Below are 13,014 nucleotides of genomic sequence, written 5' to 3'. Positions count from 1 at the left end.
AACATTTGTATTACCAAATAATCATTAATAGAAGGAATTCCTCCCCCTCAATTAAACTACAACTATCATAATCACAAGATGTGTGAGAAACTGGGACTTATAGTATTTAAAATCTCAACAGCCATTTTCAAATGTGATGTCACCCTTACAGCTGGGGAGAAACACTGACCTTTTTCTTAAACATCTAAAAAATGAAGTATAAATCAAAACTGTAGAATATACAGAAAACAATGATTGTTGAAACACTTCATGCTAGGCTCTGTGGGATTCATCTGAAGCAGTCCTCAGAGGAAATTTATAGCCTTAAAATTCGTGGTGGTTGGGGCTGAGGTTGTGGCTCAGTGGTAGAGCGCTCGCCTAGCACACATGAGGCACTGGGTTCGATCCTTAGCACCACACAGAAATGAAATAAAGATTGTGTGTCCACCTACAACTAAAAAATAAATATTAAAAAAAAATTTGTGGTGGTGCCTGTCTGGAATCTCAGTGGCTTGGGAAGCTGAGACAGGAGGATCGAGAGTTCAAAGACAGCCTTGCCAAGGTGCTAAGCAACTCAGTAAGACCCAGTCTCTAAATAAAATACAAAATAGGGCTGGGAATGTGGCTTAGTGATTGAGTGCCCCTGAGTTCAATCCCCACAACAACAACAACAACAACAACAAATTCATATTGAAAATGAGAAAATAAGCTGGGCATGAGTAGTATATGCCTGCAGTCCCAGCCATGGAGGGAGGCTGAGGAAGCAGGATCACTTCAGCCCAGGTGGTCAAGACCAGCCTGGGCAACACAGTGAGATCCTACCTCAAAAAACAAAACAAAACAAAACAAAACAAAACAAAACAAAACAAAACAAAAAACAAAAAAACCAAACAAAAAAAAAAAACCCCACAAATAAGGGGCTGGGGATGTGGCTCAAGAGGTATCACGCTCGCCTGGCATGCGTGCGGCTGGGGTTCGATCCTCAGCACCACATACAAACAAAGGTGTTGTGTCCCCCGAAACTAAAAAATAAATATTAAAAAATTCTCTCTCTCTCTCTCTTTAAAACACACACACAAACACACACACACACACACACAAATAAAAAGTTAAAAAAAAAGTAAATTAAGAATTAGACTAAAAGGTTGGGAAAAGTTCCTCCAAAAATAAACAAGTGGCTAAGTACCCCTGAGTTCAGCCCCTAGCATCAAATTGTACAAATGAATGAATGAATAAATAAATAAATAAACAAGTGGAAGGAAAATTTAGAATAATTATAAAAGTATAAAGGAATGAGTTAGAAAAAAAACTAGTCAGTAAATAAATTGGTTCTTTGGAGAAAATAAATATATGCAAATACAAAGAAATGAAAAAAATGTAATGCATAGAAAGTGGAAGAAGCAGGATGGATAAGGATACATAGTTTCCTGAATATGTCATTTTATATTTTTTTACTTATATAGATGTATTTTCTGTTAAAACATCTAAAATAACCAACAGAAAAACAGTTTGCACAGATATGAGTATGATAAGAAATTATTTAATTTCTGTATCACTTAATTTGGCTGATTCTAATATTAAAATATTTTCTTAAAAAGCAGTAAAAACTTCTGCAATGTGCAGAGAAAGCTAATCTCTTCCATGCTTCAGAGGTCATTTTCCTACTAATAGGCACTAATACCACTGACCTTAGAGGGGATTACAGAGATGGGAATTATAAACATGATATATGTAAAATTCTTAGCGCAGTATCTGTTATGGTTTGGTATGTGGGCCCCCCAAAGCTCCTTTGTCAATGCAGGAATTTCCAGAGGTGAAATGATTAGATTATGAGAGCTGTAACCTAATCAGCCCATTCTAGTTTGAAAGGACTACTGGGGTAGCTGGAGGAGTAGGTCACTTCAGCCCAGGCATTCAAAACCAGTCCCTGCAACATAGCAAGACCCCACTTCAAATAAATAAATAAATAAAACCAAAAAGTTAAAAAAGGAAAGAAAAAGAAGTAAATTAAGAGTTAGACCAAAAAGGCTGGGAAAAATTCTTCCCCAAAAAAACAAGTAGAAGAAAAATTGAGAACAAAGTCATTATAAAAGCATATCCTGAGTTAGAAAAAAAGAGAAATTTCGTATTTGAGAAAACATATTTATTAATTAGAAATAACTGAAGAATCTGCAAAATACTGGAATAAAAATATATAAATATGAATGTATATGTATTGGAGATTAAACCCATGTGTAGGGGATTGATGGGGGGTGTTCTGTGAAGGATTGTATTAGGTCTCTCTGGCTTCTCCCTGATTCCACCCTCACTCTCAGCTTCCTGGCTAGCATAAGCTAAGCAGCTTTTCTCCACTGAGCCCTTTTGCCATGAAGTTTTATCTCACCTCAGGCCCATTCCAATGGAACCAGCAGACCATAGACTGAAACCCTGAAACCATCAGCCAAAATAGACTTTTGCTTTTCTAAGTTGTTCTTGCCAGATATTTTGCTCACAGTAACGAAAAGTTGACTAACAGCATTTGACACAACAGGCTTTAATGAATGGTTGTTTATTATTATGAGATAAGATATATACAGAATATCACACCAGGAAGGGGCTACACTGGCCAAACAGTCCTATTCTCTCTCTCTCTCTCTCTCTCTTTTTTAATGGGGATAATTGAAGCCCAGAAGATTAAGAAATATAATTTAAAAATTAAAAGGACAGTTAGTTAAACCAGTCATTTCTGCCATTTTTTTTGTTTGATAGTATGAAAGGAAATTTATCTAATATTGGTATTTTGAGTAACAATGAGTTTCAAGTGAGTATTTCAAATATTAATCTACTTAAGTAACACTGTCATATATTAATAACCAAATTTTGATATATATACATGCATATATACTAAATATACATATATATGAATATATACATAAATGTGTATATATTAAAATTAAATGTCAGTTGTAACATGTCTACTATAGCATTCACTATATTACAGTATTCTTGTCTAATGTTTAGCTTTCCCATTGACCTGCAGCTCTGTTATGGCATGGGATTATGTCTTCTTATTTTAAGAAGCACATAGCATAGCACAAAGTAAGTGTTTAGTATATATTTGGTAATGGAGGGAATAATTAACATGCTAACTCAAATAAGGCATGTAAAACTGCTTTGTATGGTGACAGGCACATGACAGGTGTTTGTTTAATAAATGTGTAAAGAATCTGAAATCTCATGGCTTCTACTTCTAGTAACAAAGAAGTCAACATCCTGATTCTCTTTTTTCTGATGTCTGACTCCTTCTAGCATCAATAGCATTAACATATGTGTCCCTAAGGGTGAACCATGAGTCTCTCATAGGAGGATTAGTCATATACATTTTCTATACTATTAGTGGGGTCATCTATCAGTACCACTACTGTTTCTTTGAGATTAAAAATAATTTTTCCTGCTTATAAGAGTAATATATATTCACTGAAAAACATAGATTAAATGGGGAAAACATTAAAAGTAACCTAGATTTTCTAAAGTCACCATCAATAAGTAATCATTCTCATCATTTAAGTATTTATACCCATTAACTTAAACAATAATTTTAACCATTTTTAAGTGTACAATTCAGTGACACTAAGTACATTCATGCAACCATCACCACTACTTCCAAATGAATGTACTTTTTTTCACCCCATCATTGCAGTACTGGAATTGAACCCAGGGCCCTACATATGCTAGGCAAGTGTTCTAACACTGAGCTACTTCCCCAGCTCTTTCTATTTTATCTTGAGATAGTATCTTACTCAATTGCCATGCTGCCCTCAAACTTGCAATCCTCCTGTCTTGGGCTCCCTAATAGCTTGGATAACAGTGCACCACTGCATCCAGCACCATTCATTCTTTTTTTTAACTTTTTATAAAATTTAAATGTATGTATTTTTGACCTTTTGCAAAATTTAAATCAATATTAATCTTTTTATTATTTTGTTCAAAGGTACATATTTTGTAATTGTTTTAAAATTTTATTAAAGTATAACATATTTGAGAAAAAGTCCCCAAATCTTAAGTGTAGAACTTGAAAAAATTTCAGAAAGTCCCCATACCTGTAAAACTAGCACTGTGATCAAGTATCTCAAAAACATGCCTCCTTTCTGGGTGCTAAATCTCCTCAAAGTCAATCACTATCCTAACTTTTAACAGTGAGGTTTTAAAAAACCCTAGTTCAATCCAATGGTATGTTTAGGAACATAGGCTTTAAGGTATGAAAGAACAGAACCAAAATACTAGCCACTAGACAAATGACAGTCTGTATGACCTTTGGTTTCCTCATATAAGAAACAAGGTCAATAACAACTTTCTTACAAAGTCCTATAAAATAGAGTAATAATTAAAAACACAAAGTGCTGACACATGGTCAGCATTCAGTGACAAATACTCAGTATCAACCTCATGCTGTATGCAACATTAACAACAACAAAGCACAGTGGTTGGTCTTGTTGCCATTATGATTATTACTTTGTACCTACTTTAAACCAGAACTTAATTTGGTATTTCCTGATTTCCCCTCCTGCCCTCCCTTTAATCCACCTGTCTGCTTGCTTTCTATTTTGACATTTCCCTACACAATATTAACAACAGATGCTACATTATTGTCTGAATTCAACCAATTATACTACAGAAGAATAAACAACAGTAGCTCATTACTCCATTCACAGGGCAGACAATATCTGCTCCTCAGTTTACGCAGTCTCCAGGGCTTTTCCCCAGAATGAAAAACAGACCTTGGATATCCCACACTATATGGAAAACAATGAAGATTTATTAGGTAAGTTAGCAACCTTGATATCTGAATACCCATCAGTTTTACTGGCAAAAAGAATAAAAATACACCAGTGGTCCAGTTCCAAACACTGGCTAAAAGGCCTCATGTAAGCAAACACTGTTGTAAAATAATGACATAAAGGACACATACACTCAAACAACAAAGTAAACATCATTGTTAAACTTCAATTTGGTTTGCTCAACAAATATAGTTTTTTATTTGTATTATTTTAGGTTTGTGATAAAATAAGGAAAATCTGCTATAAGAAAATATGAATTGATGTTACACTTACTTGTTTCTACACAATTTCATTTTTTAAAAAGAAAAGATAATGTATACTTACACCAATCTCTTACAATAAGAATCAAAGATTGGCTTGATTTACTTACACATAAACATGTATAAACACACACACACACACACACACACACACACACACACACACACACTATTCTCTTTGCTTCTACAGCTACATACCAAATAACAGTTTATAGCCCAGTTTCTCTAGGGTTAAATAGGCTAAAACTAACATTCATTAATTCCATGAATTCTTAGTGAGGACTTTCCTTGAGTTAGGCATTATTCTAGATGATGGGAAAATAGCAGTGAATGAAATAGATAAAAAAAATTCTGCTTAAATGGAGTTTATATTCTAGTAGGATGGGGAGAAAGACAACAAAAACACATACGGGAAAGACTCATTACAGTGATGAGTACTATGGGGGGGAGAGCAGAGAACGCTGGGAGAAGAGAGGTGGGTACACTTTTTAAATACTGTAAATCTCAGTAAGTAAAAAGACCTAAAGAGCCACATGGACATTTAGACCTAGAAGTGTAATAATAAGCAGGAATCACAAGTGCCAAAGCCTTGGTCCTGTTCCTAAATTGTTTGAAAAACAGCAGGACAGTCAATGTGGCTGGAATGGAATGAGTGAGGGGAGAGGAAGAGCGGTTGAAGTTAAAGAGGAAATACAGGAGTGGTTAGATTTTTATACGGCCCTGAGAAGGCTGCTCAATGATTTTTTTTTTCCATTGTAAAATTAGGGTATAATTTACATATAGTTATTCTACAAGTCACATCCTCAGTCCTTTAAAAGCAACAACATTTTCTTAAGAGACAGGGTCTCACAAAGTTGTCTTGCTAAATTACTGAAGCTAGCTTTGAGCTCATTATCCTTCTGCCTTAGTCTTTCAAACTGCTGGGATTAGAGGCTTGCCCCATAGTGTCTGGCTAACATAGTATCTTTTCTGATAGTTACATTATATTTAGACAGTAAAAAACATTCCAAGGGCTTGACTGACTTATACATAACATAATGTGAGTTAAATAAATATCCACAGCAGTTGATTTAATGTTTGCATGTAGAATAAGATTGATAAATATCTGCTGAACGCTCACTGAATCAAAGAACTGAGAGTCAAAATTTTAGCTGAAACTTTCTTTACTTGCCAAAAATTTGGTGGCAAAAAAAAAAAAAGTATTCAGGAAGGATTTCTTGGATGCTCTGTAGTTCATACATCTCACTACTTACTGTAAATTCCATTTCTTAAACTGGCCTACCATACATATATATCATTTGGGCCTTTACAAAGATGATTTTACTAAATTGTGCTCTGGCCTTATGATTTTATATTTTAAAAGGTATAAGCAGCTGTCAGACAGACTTGTTATTATAGCTATGGCTGGCAATACTATTCAAAGATCCTGAACAGACACCAAGAAGAAACATTGCTTAGTGCTAGAAAAATCAAGAGATCTTCTGAGTTATCACACTTTAATATTACACACAAAGTAAAACTTCTCAACTATCATATTTTCCTTTGTGTTGGCCCAAGAGAAGTACAGAACAAATTTTGTGGCTAATATTGAATAAATGTACAGACTCTGTTATATGCATCTGGGGCCTGGGTTGGATTATCTATTGTCAACATTTAGTCTTACCATTCACTTTCACTTCCTTTAACTTCCTTTTAGCTTTTCTTTACCCTCACTTCTATATCTATTCTTCCCTTTTAAATCCCTTTGAATTGCATATATTTATATTTGTTACTTGAAACTGATTTTGGAAGGAATTAAAGTAAATATATAAATGAGTAAAAGAGAGAAGATTTTTGCTGTAATTTCTTTGTTTTTCCTTTGAATTGCTTTAGAGCTTTTCCCTTATGGCTAAGAACCAGATCAAGAAAGCTTTCTACATTTTACTAACTACAATCCAAAAGTTACCATACAGCAAAATGAGGCTGATCACTTAGTAATTTCCCTGGGACTACAGTGCTTTGACTATTCAATACTTCATTTTTCTAAAGGCCTTTGAAATACTGGAGATAATAAAAATAATAAAACCACTCTTGTTTCTCAATGTAATTATATGGATTAGGATTTCCAGTTAGAAGGGAGGCAATGTTACTGTGAAAAGTCAGGTGACCTGGCTTCTGATCCAGATTATGTGTTTGACCAGTTTGGTAATGACAGTCGAACCATATAATCTTTCTGAGTCTCATTTTTCTCAGAGGTTGCCCAATACCAGCTATTCCCTGGTACTGTAGTTTTACAGTAGACTAGTGTGCTGAAATATATTAACTGATATTCCATGAAAAAAAAAGGATCAAATAAATTTGGATAGACTGAACAAAATTAAGACCAACAGTTTCTTTTTTTAAAAAAATATATTTTTTTCTAGTTGTGGATGGACCTTTATTTTATTTATTTATATGTGGTGCTGAGAGTAGAACTCAGTTCCTTATACATGCTAGGCAAGTGCTCTACCACTGAGCTATAACCCCAGTCCTCAAAAGTTTCTTTCTTTCTTTTTTTTTAGAGAGAGAGAGAGAGAGAGAGAGAGAGAGAGAGGGAGGGAGGGAGGGAGGGAGGGAGGGGGAGAGAGAAAAGAGAATTTTAATATTTTTATTTTTTAGTTTTCGGCAGACACAACATCTTTGTTTGTATGTGGTGCTGAGGATTGAACCCGGGCTGCATGCATGCCAGGCGAGCACGCTACAGCTTGAGCCACATCCCCAGCCCCTCAAAAGTTTCTTAACGACAGGACTTACAACAGCATTTAATTGTGACTCTTGAGTGAGGGATGGCAGAGTATACAGTATTATTCAAACTTGCACTGGATTTTGGAGCATTTTAGATTTTCAGGTTAGGGATGTTCAACCCATACAGAGTTTATGTAAGTCCATCAGAAGAAAGTATATATGTTACCAGGCTCTAAATTCAGAATGTAAAGTTAACTGTGTACTCTTGACATTTTAACCAGTTAGTATACTTGAAGATATACTAGTAAGAGAGAGTGAGCATGTGTGAAACAGAGCACAAAGGAGCAGGAATCCTATTTTTAACCTATATTTCCTGGAATACAGCCTAAAAGGATAATGACCAATCTCTCCCTTATCTAAAGTTGCATGAAACTCTACATATATAACTCCTACAGACACATATTATGATTTATGGCCTTGGACTGAAAATGTAGTGTGAGAAAGAGCTTGAGTTGTAGTCATAAAGACCTAGGTGTCTACATGTGTAATTCAATGAGCTTCAGTTTTCTCATTTTTTGGGAGAATTTCTAACTTTGTATTTGTTTTAATGGTTAATGAGTAACTGTATGCAAAGCAGCTTGCAGAGTTTGATACACAAAACAGGCTCAACAAAATATTTTTAGCAATCAGAGCACAGAAACTAGGGTTTGTAGGCATGGCATCTTGTACACATGTGTTAAGTATTAAATAAGTTTTCATTTCCAAACAGTGACATTTCATCATCTTTTAAGACCAGGCTCAAATTACTCCTTCCATTTGTTGTCTGATTATCAAAGCTGTAAAGGATTTTTCTTATGCCCTTGAAATCACCAGGTATTTTGCTTTCGCATATCCTGTATCATTTAGCATACTTTCTCCTTGATTTGCTGTTACTTGTAGACATGTTGTATCTTCTGTACAAGAATATAATCTGCCTTTTTTTTTGTATTGGGGATTGACCGAACCCAGGGGCTCTTTATCACTGAGCCACATCCCCAGCCCTTTTTATTTTGAGATAGGGGTTCACTAAATTGCTGAGCCTGGTTTTGAACTTGTGATCTTTCTGCTTCAGCCTCCCAAGTTACTGGGATTACAGGCATGTGCTACTGTGCTTAGCTTGTAATCTGGTTTTGTAGGTAGAAAACATTTTATTATCCTGTTCAAAAAAAAGGTGAGGGCTGGGGATGTGACTCAAGTGGTAGTGCACTCGCCTGGCATACGCGGGGTGCTGGGTTCTATCCTCAGCACCACACAAAAAATAAAAATAAAGATGTTGTGTCCACCGAAAACTAAAAAATAAATATTAAAAAATTGTCTCTTTCTCTCTCTCTTCCAAAAAAAAAAGTGAGATAGGTAAAAAAAAGAATAAATGAAGGATGTAGCATCCTTTGACCAAAATGATGACTAATGGGATTTTCCTCAGCCCCAGTTAGGGATCTCCCAATTTTTTCCATAATTGATTTGATGGCTTCCTCTTTTTATAAATGAATCTTGCTATTAATCCCATGTCCAGAAAAAAATATTAAAAATCCCTTTCTGTAAAGCTATTTTAAGGTCATTTGACACCCTTCTTTTTGTTCTGACTGCACTTGGGTCTAAATCTATCATAACTTTTACTAATAGTACTATAATTCTTTTTATAAGACTATGAACTCCTGAAGGGCAGAACCCATGTCTGCATCACTATCCTCTAAGTATTGAGTATTCAAAAAATGTTTCCAAAACAAGTGAATATAAAATTCTCTACACTGATGCAGAAGACATAAACTCAGAGTAAAAAAAAATATCAGCCAAGCACATCTGCAAGATGCTGCATAAGTAACTCGCAATATCTTTTGATAGGTAACGTCAAATACAGGGAAGGAAAAAAAATACAGTCTTTATGTTATTGGAGTGAGACAGCATCCAGGAAGGATGGGAAGCATCTGTTAGGTAACAAAAGGGAAACAGAATCGAAGATAATAGAAAACCATAAATCTAGTATGTGAACAGATATAAAGATCAGGAATAAAGAAAGGTCTTTCATTCTAAAATGAGTCTGAAAAGGCAAAAAGAAATAAGTTGTAAGAAATATTAACAGCCTTAGTATCAAATACAGTAATACAACCCAGCTTTGAATAATTTTTCTTAAAATTATGCCGCACCTCACGTTCCTCTTCTTGCTCTTTGCGAATCTGCTCCAAACGAAACTGTTCTGCCATCTCTCTCTCATGAGCTTCCCTCTGTTGATAAAATAGATGGGGAGCAAGCATGTAATATATGTATATAAATATATAAATATTACATTCTTTTTTTTTAAAGAGAGTGAGAGAGGAGAGAGAGAATTTTTAATATATATATATATATATATATATATATATATTTTTTTTTTTTTTTAGTTCTCAGCGGACACAACATCTTTGTTGGTATGTGGTGCTGAGGATCGAACCCGGGCTGCACGCATGCCAGGCGAGCGCGCTACCGCTTGAGCCACATCCCCAGCCCCTACATTCTTTTTTTAATAAATAAAATTTTATTTATTGGAGATTGAACCCAGGGCCTCATACAAGCTAGGCAAGTGCTCTACCATTAAACTACATCTATAGCCCTTTCTGATTTTTATTTTGAGTCATGGTCTCATTAAATTGCCCAAGCTAGCCTTGAATTTATAATCCTCTTGACTCATCCTCCAGACTATCTGGGATTACAGGCATGCTTCACTGTGCCTGGCTAATAAATACTTGTTTACCTTAAACAAGGAAAAAACCAAAACCAAAGCGAAACTCAAAGGCCTTATTTAACAAAATTCAGAGGTACACAGTGGTAATAGCAGTGCTTCTCTCCAGAATAAGAACAGATATAAAAGATTCCTACTGTAATGCTTTGAGCACTTTGGGTAATGTGTCATTCAAGAACCTTCCTTCCTCTCTTTTATCTTCCTTTATGGCCTTTTCTGATCTCTCTCCTGTCCCCAGATCTTTCTTTTTTTCTACATTTTTAAAAAAAATTGGTGCATTATAGTTATACATAATGATGGGATTTGTTGTTACCTATTTGTACATGTACACAGTGTAATGATATAATTTGGCCAATATCACTCCTCGCAACCCATCTCTCACCTCTGGGTCCCTTTCTTCTACTGATCTCTCTTTGATTTTCATGAGCTCTGTCTCTACCTTTCTTTTCCTTTTTCCTCTTTAGCTTCCACATATGAGAGAAAACATGCAACCCTTGACTTTCTGAGTTTGTCCCCAAATCTTGAACTCTAGTCATATCAGCCTTTATTCATTGTGTATGCTTTCTGGGTACTAGCTTATATTATTTCTTCTTTCCCTGTATAGTTACTTGTATCACTTCTATGAAATATTCCAGAGAACATTCCCATTTTCTGGTTATCCAAAAAGGTTGGGAAAATTTTTCCAATGAAACTCCTGCTCCATGAACTCTCTCAAAACTCAGTGCTTCTCTTATGGCACTTAGGATCCTTGTTTCATGTTACAGCTACTAGTGTTATTGACTTAATCTAATCAACCACATTTATCAGTATTTCTTTGAGGGCAGAAACTATGGCTTATACATTTTCCACTCCATTTTCAAAACCCAATACAGTAGCAGGTCCTGAAGAAGAAAATCAAATTTTTGATTTTTTTTCTAAGATTAAACAAATCAATGTCATTAACAGTGACTACACATTAGAATCACCTAGAGTTATTTTTTTTTTTTAACTGTTAGGCTGTATGACAGACCAATAAATAATAAATAAAATACTGTAGGCTCATTCTTATTTTTATGATTCTGACAAACTTTATTTTGTCTAAATGAACCATGCTTTAAGGATTATGGATAGAATTATGTTTTCTCTTTATTAAATCTAGCTCTCCCTATTGCAAATCCAATATTTTGGCGGTTCAAAGTAATAAAAGGGCTGATATTCAGATAATCAAAGACCAGGAGTATATCTATATTTCAGAAGTACCTTGACAAAACCTACCTTTGCTCTGTCAGCCTCAAGTGAAAGGCGATAGGCCTCATCTTGCTCTCTCTTCACATTTTCTCTGGCTTCACGTTCATCCTTAAAAGAAAGAAAAAAGAGTCAACTGAGTTTTTATATTTTTTTAAAGGAAAAAACTGATGTTAACCCCTTTGTATTATTTCTGCATGAATTTATTATTAAATAAGGAATGTTTTAGGTGTACCAGACATAAAAAAACAAACAATGAGTAATATGGTAATAAATAGTAAAGATGTTTAAATTCTAGCTCCGCTACTTATAAACTGTGTGTGTAACTTATTTAACCTTTCTAGATCTCTCTATTCTTTAATTGTAAAATAGACATAATATTTGTCTTCTAGGGTTATTGTGAGAATTAAATGCAACAATATGAAACTGTCTAACAAAGCATCTGGCACTAGTTCATTTGCATAATTATTAGTTCCTTTTTGCCCTTATTTTGATTTTTTTCTAAGATTAATTTAGAGACTGTTCATCAGTGGGACTAAGGACTGGGAAGAATGAAAGTAAAATATGCTTGTTATGTTAACCTCATTCGACACCTCAGCAGTAAAACTTCGCTCATCAAGTAAGTATTTTACCACTACATTTATATTCATGAAGTGCAAGTAACAGAAGTTACCTAAGTTCGAAAATCTTGTTCAATATTTTAGCTTCTGAAGTGAGTATACCATCTGCCTATATTTAAATCATGATTTCATATGAAATTAAAATTTAATTCACTAACAGAATTTCTCATTTGCAAAGCTCAGCAGTGTGGCCAATAATATACTTGTACTCAAACTTAATAAATACCCACACCTGTCCACATTAGTGTTGGTTCCCTTTAGTCATTTGTGTATTAGCTTGAACCATGTAAAGTCATCAATATTTGAATATTTTTGACCTATAAAACTGGAAATTTGTCGGGCACAATGGCACTTCGGAGACTAAGGCAGGCAGAGGATAAGTTCTAGTCCAGTCTAGGCAATCTTGTGAGGCCCTGTCTCAAAATAAAAGCTCTGTTAAGAATTGTAATATTTCACTGATTCTCAGTCTTTCAAACAAAAAAACCAGGAAGAATTAGATGTTGCTAACCTGAAGCTGAGTGTTATACTATGTATGATGAAAGGGTATAAGGATATATTGGGGAAATTATATTTGGTAATAAAATATCCAGAACCATGTTTAACCTTAGAGATCACTCAGGCTACAAAGCAGTCAGAACAATTTATATGTCAAATAA

At 34.7% G+C, this 13,014-nt stretch overlaps 1 protein-coding gene across 2 annotated transcripts in view; it reads right to left on the bottom strand.

The window, feature by feature from the left end:
* FAF1 (Fas associated factor 1) overlaps window positions 1–13,014 on the bottom strand; it is a 401,623-nt gene that overhangs the window by 42,638 nt on the left and 345,971 nt on the right. For both annotated transcript variants that reach the window (XM_081307503.1, XM_081307502.1), the window contains 2 exons: window positions 11,769–11,849; window positions 9,943–10,020 (listed from right to left, as the gene is read on the bottom strand). In XM_081307503.1, the coding sequence (XP_081163629.1) occupies window positions 9,943–10,020; window positions 11,769–11,849 (159 nt within the window). The remainder of the gene's footprint in view (window positions 1–9,942; window positions 10,021–11,768; window positions 11,850–13,014) is intronic.

Source organism: Spermophilus citellus (genome assembly GCF_964194105.1).
Source record: "Spermophilus citellus genome assembly, chromosome: 9".
Taxonomy (NCBI): domain Eukaryota; kingdom Metazoa; phylum Chordata; class Mammalia; order Rodentia; family Sciuridae; genus Spermophilus; species Spermophilus citellus.
This window is presented reverse-complemented; position numbering and strand designations above follow the sequence as displayed.